General features: G+C 41.3%; 1 protein-coding gene across 2 annotated transcripts; it reads left to right on the forward strand.

Annotated features, from left to right (window-relative positions):
• Positions 1-5549: 5549 nt before the first annotated feature.
• im:7150988 (Golgi-associated plant pathogenesis-related protein 1) lies at positions 5550-9583 on the forward strand. Of its 2 annotated transcripts, XM_068311176.1 has the most exons (7): positions 5550-5969; positions 6114-6134; positions 6281-6490; positions 6641-6718; positions 6898-7041; positions 7275-7334; positions 8964-9093. In XM_068311176.1, the coding sequence occupies exons 2-6, from the start codon at positions 6128-6130 to the stop codon at positions 7307-7309; spliced, it is 474 nt and encodes a 157-aa protein (XP_068167277.1). In that variant the 5' UTR covers positions 5550-5969; positions 6114-6127; the 3' UTR covers positions 7310-7334; positions 8964-9093. The 2 variants fall into 2 exon arrangements, with proteins under 2 accessions (XP_068167277.1, XP_068167276.1); XM_068311175.1 differs by lacking the exon at positions 7275-7334 and having other exon boundaries at positions 5576-5969; positions 8964-9583.
• The last annotated feature ends 452 nt before the right edge of the window (positions 9584-10035 follow it).

The following is a 10035-nucleotide window of genomic DNA, read 5'->3' on the forward strand; positions in this document are numbered from 1 at the left end:
CCCCAGTTAAAGAAACCATTCAGCTTGTTGGCTCTCTCCAACCACTTTTGCCTCCCTTTGCTACCTGTGATCTGCTCGATGTCATGTTGTTCTGCTGGAGTTTGGCCTCCAGCTTCCTCTTGGTTCTCCCTGAGTTTGTGCTTCACTCTCCTCTGCTCCCCTTGGTCACCAGACCTGAAATCCCTCTTATTTGTATTAAGAAGGGCCTTCAGGTTGCTGGTAATCCATGGCTTTTTATTAGGGAAGCAGCATACAGTGTGGGTTGCTATGGAGGTGTGCTCACAGACCCTGATGTATTCAATGATGCACTCTGTCCAGTTGTTGATGTCCTCACCACAGAAGGCTCACAGAAGACAACCCAAGTGCAGATTAGCATCTGACACACGTACGATCAGATCATTGATAAAAAATAATAACATTTCCATCTGTGTTTAGTTTGGAGATGGTCTCTGACAAGATGCCAAAAGTCCCTGAAGACATCGAAAAGCCTTCCATCCCTGAGGATCCCATCAAGTGTGGTGAGAAACGGTCACCTTCTGCTCCTGATTGGTAGCTGAGCGTGTGGAGATGGTGGAAGTTCTAATGTCCTTTCTACTTGCAGAGGTCAAAGGGAAACAGATGGAGAAGAAGAAGATGGAGAGGTTTTTGGATTTCTTCTCCTGGACAAAAAACATCTTCCTGTCACCTAAGGTTACTTAAGGTCAAGGGTCACCCTGCTGCTCCTCAGATTGACTACAGTAACACTGGATCTGACCCAGACCACTGCAGCCCAGCTCCTGCAGACAGAGGAGAAGAAGAAGAATGGGTTCTTCTGTTTCTTCTCCAGGATGAGGAAGACGTTCAGCTTCTGCTGAGGAAGGTTCATGGTTCATCATCCTGTTCACTGTGAATCTGAAGAGACTGCTGAGAAAGAAATGGCATGAGAAGAATGGACTGGCCACCGGATGTAGGATGGTCACGGTCGTGGGTGCAAACCTCAGCATTCCCAACATGGCCTTTCTGTGTAGAGTGTTGTTGGGTAGATGAAGCCTTATGAAGCATTATGAAGCATTTCCACACATAGCCAAACTGTACTGAGACTGTCGATACTGTGTCACTCCATACTGACACCTGCTGGACTTTAAAAATCCCTACAGGCAACATGGTTAAGAGACTGAACTGACATTGATTTGATGACCTAGTATATACAATCATATAGTTTAAATCGTTGTATTTGATACACCGTTATTTTAACCAAATTTTTATTTAAATAAAGTGTTTCAGAGTTTTAGAATTCAGTCTGTAGAAAACATTCGCTCACGTGAGACGAATGAGGCTGGTTAGTCAGTGTCAGTTCTAAACAGCTCCTGTGTTGGTCACGTGACATTCTTAAACCAGTCAAGGCCGATGACCGCCCTCCAGAGCCTGGGTCCTGCCCGGGGTTTCTTCCTCAATGGGGGAGTTTTTCCCCAGTGCTGTCACTTATGCTCTGGAGGGTTCAGTTGGGTTTCTCTGTCTGCTACAGCGCTTCGAAATGTCTGCTGATGTGATCAAGAGCTATATAAATAAAGGTTGATTGATTGATCTGTGCACCGACACAGGGTTTTGCTCAACACATGCGCTGTTGGTGGATCCATCACTAGTGTACAGCGTCTGAACGGGTTTTCTTCTGGTTCTTCACACAAAATCAGGACCAACTCCCCACACTAACCTTGTAAATTTGTATAATTGTATAATGACAAGTTGAAGCTTCTTCTCCTGTAAAGTAATAAATATAACTCAAAACAATACTTTATTTGCTAGTGTGGTTTGTTTTTTTGCCCACTTCTTGATTCTTAGTGGAGGGACTTAGTGGAGGGTTTAACCGCTGGGGAGAAATGAGGCTTGATTTTGCAGAACTGGTTTGTTGTACATTGGATTTTGTAATGTCATCATGATCTGTGACTTGATATAATGTCACAGACATGACAAAGGCCCTTTAGCATCACTTAATATAGGTTGTCTAATGAGTACCATTCATACCTGAGATGAACCTGCTTGTCGATGAGTTCAACTTAATTCAATTATAAATTATATCTAATAAATTTTATTTGTATCATTCATCTAGTGACATAAAAACGGTATCGTTGTAATGTTATATCTATCAGCTGACCTCCAGGGTTGGGGTTAGGTTTAGGGTCACTTTTTGATTCCTGTCTGCGTGGAGCTTGTAGGTTCTCTTTTTTTTTCCCCAGCATGAAACGGCGGTTGGTACAACGTTTCCACCAGTTCACATAAAAGAGTCTCATGACAACAAAGCTGCTCAGTCACAAAAGCAGAACCAACATCCAAATGAGTTCATTGTTTGTTATAATGAGAGAAAACTAAAAATACAATAGAATTTCTTTAAAAATCTACAACGATAGACGAAACAGCCACAAAAACGAAGGACGAGTAGATCATCAAGACGCTGTCAAAACAGCTCAGAATTAAACTTGAAATGAGAAACTCAAGGTGTGAAGGCAGTGCTTTAGCAGTTCTGTAGGAGAACATCATAACCCTGCAGTAAACGATGTTTGAAAGTTTGATATTATTTTCAGTATGTTGTGGTTGAGCCTTTTCTCCTTTAGCATAATTGATTGTAATTGAAATGAACAATTCAAAAAAAGCGAATTAATGATAACATAACTTGACCTTTGGTCTTAGCAGATGCACCAAGGAGATCCAGACTTTAGTAAGAAGTGTGTCTCAACTGAGCCCCCGTTACGACAGATAGACCAGAGGTAGGGGAATTAAGAGGAAGACACGTCTGAAATTAGGATATTAAGTAGACAGAAAATGAGAAAAGGTCTAAAAGGGAATTCATTAGAAACCGAAAGGGGTTAATGACCATCATTTAATTGGGGGGTAGCAGGGGTAGGAATTAAGAGCAAAGGGGACAATCTTGGGTTCCACTGAAGATTGTCAGAGGAAATAAACTCCCCTCCAAGCAGCCACATTGTGCAGCTTTATTTTCTAACAGTTTTAAGTCAGTGAAATTAGAGGCTCGTCGATCAATAACGAGAACCGATTCTTCTATAATGGACTGACCACGGCCTGCTGTTGGCTAAAAGGTAGGAAAAGTCTGAAAAAAGGACATTTTGATTTGATCGCTGAAATCTCTCTGGCTCCAAACATCACGACATACAAAGTACAGCTGATTTTAATTGATGACTTTAAAAATAATTATTGATGACTGCTGGATGCTGATGATTTCTGCATTACAAGCTCTTACGCCTGCCATTGTCAAATTTCATTCAGGCAGTGAAACCAGAACCACGCTGCAGGAAGTGTTTCCGGAAGTCTGTGGCCCCTTTGGGCACGTGGACATTCTTGTGCAACTTTACTGTTTCCTTTTTCTGAGGTCTAAAGAGGCTTTAGTGGTGGTTAGGAGGTTAAACGCTGTGTCTCATATCAATAAAGACAACCTTTTTAGCACAATGATTGCCCAGCAGTTCATTGTGGCTAAAAGAGGTGCAGAAACACGTCTGATGATGTCACTGAGGATGGAGCATGGCCACGAACGTCATGTAAGAGTAAGAGCTGTAGACTTTATGTATATTCTATGTTAGAAGTGGGTCTGTGATTCCTCTTATCATACAATGAGTTAGTGTAAACGTGTTCATTTGGTCAAAAAGATGATTAATAAAGTAAGTTCCTCACTTCTGAAATCACTGCTGAAAAAGAGATCTAATAAACAAGATGATTCTTTTCAGTTTAACGTGATTCTGTGATGATCTCTTTATTAGCTAAACACGTATGTATGTACCGCCCTTAAGAGGAATTAAGATCTTCCCCAGACAGCTTGGCACGATGAAAACCACAAACGTGTTTGTGAGTCAGCACTGCTAGCCATGGCCCCACCATTACCTTACATAAAGTCCCACATATCGTATGTTAGCATGGTACGTTCCATGTGTTCACTCGTTTGTCATGTTTAGGTCTCTCTACTCAAACTGGACCGTAGCAGGAGACTTCACTTTATGTGATATTGAGGAAATCCCCAGTCTTCTATCGAGTTGTACTAGAACAGCCTTTATGAGCAGCACTGATGTAGTAATATATGACTCTGGTACTATATGATTTACGCATGAATGATTGAATCCATCGATCAATCAATCATTTAATCAATCAGTCTAGAGGCGTTATTATCATGTGCCAACTGTCACGGTTGGGTGTCGGTGCTCTGGTGTGCTCGGGCGTGGCAGTAGGAGTGGCCGAACTTGTGGGCGGAGCCTAGTCTCCTCACCTGCACCTGATGGGGTTGATTAGCCTGAGGCTTTATAAGGGTCGGACTTTGGTTCTTTGTCAGGTTGTTTTTCTGTTCTTTGTCACTAAAGAGTAAAACCAAATAGAATAAAATTAAATAAAACGATGTACATGTTAGAAACAAGTCATTGCATGTTAGCACTATTAGTGCAATGGTCCTTACTAAAACTTCACAAACATTAAACTACTTGTTGCCCCTAACAATGCTAACATTACTGTGAAAGGGACTTTCACCTGACAGCTTATTGTGGTTCAGCTTTCACCAAAACGGTTGTGCACTTGTGGATTTGGGTTTTTCTGTGATGAAAGATCTCTTAATTTTGAGCCACCATCTTTCAGCTGTCTGTAATATTCACAGCCTCAGTTCCACAGACAACCTCCAACACCTTTACTCCAGAAATGCTTCACTTTAGCATCTAATGCTATAGCCATCCTCTTTGAAAAAGCCTATATGGACTGTATATGTAATTATTTTAATCTCAGAATGCTGTCATAAGGATTGCTGCCAATAAGTACTTTACTTTTAATAATTTTAATAATAAACCGTTGCAGATAGAAAGATGAAATAAAAAGCACATGACTCAGGCAGCAGAGGGGATAAAAATTAGATGATGACCTTGAGAAAAGTAGGTCAAGGTCAAACTTCAACTTTTGTACACCCAGGAACCAGATAAGATAGGAAAACAAGGGAGAAAGCCAGTGTAAGTAAGACCATAGATCAAAACTAGTCCTTTGATCAATGACAGTAGGTCAGAGCACTAGCTTTAATCTTGACATAATATGCAAGTAGGTTAGGGTACAATTTTGAATTTAGGGGTGTTGCGGGATGTTACAGTCTGTGACTGCATTGGTTCTGGTTGTATACACTTGTTACTGTGATGTTTTACTTCCTGGTTATTCAAAGTGTACTGATATTGAATGTGTTGTTCACGTAAAGCAATTAAAACACACTCTATTTAACATTTAAATGCTGCCCATTTATTAATAAAAAACAACAACAACAACAATAACAATAATAATAATAATATTTTCATCTATCTAATTTGCTTATTTTACAAATGTAACATTTAGACACAGTGAAGCTATACTCTTAGCTGGGTCTGTCCAGTGTTCAGGTGCGTTGTAATCCTGGTCTTTCCTGATCTTTAGTTCACTATATTCAGGATGACATATACATGCATCAAAACCCTTGCACTGTGTTTTAAGGAGAGCACATGAAGTCTGTTTGTGATTATTCCTGCATAAAGTTGTTAAAACCGCAGACGACAGCAGACGCTCCCTGTCAGAGGAAGTCCTGTTTGACTGGTTTTCAACATTCCAACACTCGTCTACTGTCTGCAAACAGTGTGTTGTTCAAACTCGGAATCAGGGTGTTAACTTAAAAAAACCCAACTCACTCCGTTATACCTGTGTGTAAACTCTGTCATAAAGGGAGGGAGCAGAAAAGCACCTGCCACTCAGGACCGCCCATGTGTTTACCTGCAGTTTAATGTTCTGCGATGGGAACTTAAAACAATGCATGTTGCAATAGCCGTGAGTCATTTCAAACAGGATCGGTGGCGTAATTACAGGCTGGGGTTGGATGTCTGTCTCCACCTACATGCTTCATATGAGGAGGCAGTGAGCTGACGGACACACTTCAAAACCATAGAGGGTGTCTGACAGGGCATCAGTCCAGACCAGAGGAAAACACTGTGAACCAGGTAATACCCAGAGGTTTCTGCGGCTTCATTCTTTAGTCACCGATGCCTGAGCGCCTTGACTGTCTCAGAATATTTTTATTTTTAATTATATATTCTAATCTTCTAGTTTCCTGTGATTATAATTTTGTTCTTATTTGATTTCAGCCTTCAAAATAACAATGGCAGGTTGGTGCATTGAACTTGTTTGTGAATTATTTTCTAAAAAAAATGAAAGCAAAAATGCATGAAGGAGATTCCACTCTTTGAAGGGGTTTTCAGAAACACAAGAACTGCAAGCTCTTCAATTAATAATGTTTTTTTTTAATCAACAGATGACAGCTTTAAACGAGAGTTCCTGGAAACTCATAATAAATACAGAGCAAAGCACAACTCTAAGAGGATGACTCTCAAGGAGGACCTGAATGCTTCAGCTCAGTCGTGGGCTGATCATCTACTGAGCACCAAAGCCCTGGCACATAGCAAATCCGAGAATGGAGAGAATGTCTATTACAAGTGGAGCTCAGCACCCCTGAAACTTACAGGTGGTTGACCAAACAAAATCTGTCCTTATTCTGTTTTTCCTGTCACATCTGTTCTTTCATTTATTTCCTTGAACAATCTTTGATTACATATATTAACTCAAATGTTCACGTCGTGTCCAATAATGCATTATCTTTACTTTAATGTTTCAGGTAAAGAAGCTGTGGAGAGTTGGTACGACGAGATCAATAGCTACAACTTTGGAAACCCCGGATTCGCTTCAGGAACTGGTAAGACTTCCATAGACCGACTACAAATGAAGTGAATGACTGATTGAATGTTGAATGCATGTGTATGTCTGCCTCACTTTAATCATCTCTTGATGACTGAGAGTTCAAGTTTAGATGTACAGAAATTATGAATTTTAAAAACAGCACAGTTCTATAGAACATACCTGTTTGTCTTGCAGGGCATTTTACCCAGGTGGTGTGGAACAACAGCACTGAGCTGGGCGTGGGTATGGCCACTGATGGAAACTATGTCTTTGTGGTTGGTCAATATCGACCAGCCGGCAACATAATGGGACAGTTTCAGAAAAATGTGCTACCAGCAGGTATTTCATGCATATATGTGTGTGTGTGTGTGTGTGTGTGTGTGTGTGTGTGTGTGTGTGTGTGTGTGTGTGTGTGTGTGTGTGTGTGTGTGTGTGTGTGTGTGTGTGTGTGTGTGTGTGTGTGTGTGTGTGTGTGTGTGTGTGTGTATGTGTATAACCAGTATCTGACTCAACAGTGTGAAAAAGTATCTGTCACCAAAAAACCAAAAAAGAATTGTATTACGGCATTACAGTTCCACGCACAAGACCAAGACTTGAACACCAATGAAACAGACCATAATCAGAAGCATGAGGTTTGTTGGAGGTCCATCCATTGAAATGCTATCAAAACCTAAAGGATTCAGGAGAGATGAAGATGATTAAATACATTGGTCTGGTTGGGCTTGCCAAAAAGGATTGGAACCATCGCTAAACTTCTCAAAAGAAAAGCTTTATTGTAACATAGAAGCACTCGTAGCACGATGCCGTGATTTCTACATTTCACCCATCCTTGAGGTGAACTGGGCAGACCTTATGGTGCCCACGGAGTAGGTTGGTGTTCAGTATCTTGTTCAAGGAGAGTGAGAGAACTGTGCTCGAGCCACCAACCCTCAGATCAGGGGGCCATGATCTGATTACCAAGGGCACAGCAACCCACCCCAGAAGTGGCCAACCTTCCAAAATCCCTCCTAGAGTGTGTTGAAGGCTCATTCAGAAAGTCATCCAATGAGATCCATTAAGATGTGGGGGTCTCCTACCTCAGTGAAGGTCAGTGAGGTGCCTCCATGCCAAATGGGAGAAAGCCATTGGCAACTGATGACCTTGAGACCTTTAGGAGACCATCCTACGAACTGATGAGTCTAGACTGTTGGGGTTTGTGTTCTAGTTGTGTCCTTGTATCACATCTTTTGCTTCTGGTTTCCTGTGATCATGTCTTCTGTCTTCCCTCTTGATTCTAGGAGTGTCTGATAGTTTCCACCTGGCCCCACCCATCTACTCCTCCTGTGTGTTTAGCTCATGTGATTCCTTGTGCTGACTGTCAGATAGTCTGTTTATTCTCCTGTGTTACAACCAGCCCTTTCCAAGATGACTTTTTCCATGGGAAACATGAATTCTGGCCTCTATCAGAAAATCCTGAAGCAGAATGTCAGAGTTGAACCCAGAAAACAAATGTGTCACATGGTAAGACACTGATCCCAACTGTTGGAGAAAATCTACCTCCAAATGACTCAAAGGGAATGGAGTCTAAGTGGAGTGTCTTGGTCAACGTCTGCACCAGACCCCCATTGAGGCGCCGTGATGGGACCTGAAAAGGTCACTTTTCAGAGAAGTTCCGTCAAGACAAGTGGGACAAACGTCTCCACAATGATAGGCGAGACTGATCTCCAGTTTTCAGATGGGTGTGGTTCAGGTGTTGCAGTCAAAGTTAGGTGTATACCTCTTCATGGTGGTGATTTAGTTGCTGAGTTATCTTATTTAAAAAGTGGATTTGGCGCTTTTCTGGTTACTCTTTTATTTGAAGTCATTTGAAGATCTGTCACATTTCAGTATGAAGAACCTTGGAGAGGGTAGTGGACCCAGGATCACCCTTCATCAACTGCAGCAAAGACCAGATCCTGCCAGTTTAGTCTAAGAATATAAATACATTTAAATGTCTGGTTTGGGTTAACTCAAGCAGAAAACAATATCATAAGCTGCCTATGTAAGTTCCACACGAGTTCTGAGAGACGTTTGAGGCTGTTTTTTAGTGAGACTGACTCAGAAGTCTAGACCTCCCTACTGAAGGTCCTGCAGATGCTTCTCTAAAATTCTGTCGTCTTGGACATGTCCCAACTGGGTTCTAGTCAGAGTCATACTTATCTGCTGCAAGTTTAACAGTAATGACAATGTTTTCATCTTGCAATGACTTCATGCTTCCGCTGTGGTGTGTTTACTGTCCGTAGGAGATGGTGGAAGTGTGAATGACGACAAGCCAAACAATGACGACAACAAGCCAAACAGTGATGACAACAAGCCAAACAGTGATGACAACAGCAAGCCCTGCACATTGCTGTAGATGTCCTTATAGCTCTGATATGTTTTAATATACCTGTGTCCACTTTGATTGCTTGTGGTGTGATTGTTTCATAATGTGTGAATGGTGCTTAAATGTACGTATATCAAAATATTCCTGTAACCCTACAGAAACAACATGTCAGTTACAGAAGTAATACTTGAAACTGAACATTCCAATAAAAAATACTAAATAAAGTCCAGGAAATGCAGGAATCAAATGCACAAAAAACACTGGTTGAAATCCAAAAAACTGGTTTATCACCAGGCAGAGGTCTGTCCACAAGACGGCATCACATCCTGTCATGAACCAAACACTGGAGAGATTCACATATTCTTGAATTATCTTGATCTACTCAGAACATGAAGAGCTGCATTCACCCCCACAAAATGACTCTTGTTGATTAAATCATTTTCTTCACTCTCCAGCTGGTCAATCCATCCACCCTATTACTGCTGTGGCCTCACAGGTTCACCCCCCCACAGGAAATACTGAAGATTTAGAAATGAACATAGGATGTCAGAACTGGTTGACCTAAATTACTCTATTGCTAAAATCAGTCCAAAATGACCTACATACCTTGACCTACTGAACATAACAACAATAAAAATGTCAGTCGTCCTAACGTCCAGCTCACCTGTATTCAAATCTCTTAATCAAGTCAAATTAAATCAAACTTTATTGTCATTTAAGAAGAGGGCGTCTTCGGGATTGAGAGGCTCAAAAGAAGCACAGTAGTGTGGTCTAAAAAAAACACGATATAAAACACACACACACCTATGAAAACACACACACACACACACACACACACACACACACACAGGAGATGTGTAGCAGCAAAGCTATCTTTGGAATGTCTGTTACGTTCCCGTAGCAGTAACCTGCTATTCAAAGTGCTTGTTAAAATATTCATAAACTGAAAGTAGAACTAGAACTTGGGTGCAGCAGTGATTCAAATGACT

Source organism: Antennarius striatus, chromosome 3, assembly GCF_040054535.1.
Source record: "Antennarius striatus isolate MH-2024 chromosome 3, ASM4005453v1, whole genome shotgun sequence".
Taxonomy (NCBI): domain Eukaryota; kingdom Metazoa; phylum Chordata; class Actinopteri; order Lophiiformes; family Antennariidae; genus Antennarius; species Antennarius striatus.

Excerpts from the sequence above, each read along its gene's own strand:
- im:7150988 (XM_068311175.1), top strand. Across the intron at positions 6,491-6,640 it reads AGCACCCCTGAAACTTACAG|GTAAAGAAGCTGTGGAGAGT; the intron begins GTGGTTGACCAA and ends TTAATGTTTCAG. Across the intron at positions 7,042-8,963 it reads GAAAAATGTGCTACCAGCAG|GAGATGGTGGAAGTGTGAAT; the intron begins GTATTTCATGCA and ends TACTGTCCGTAG.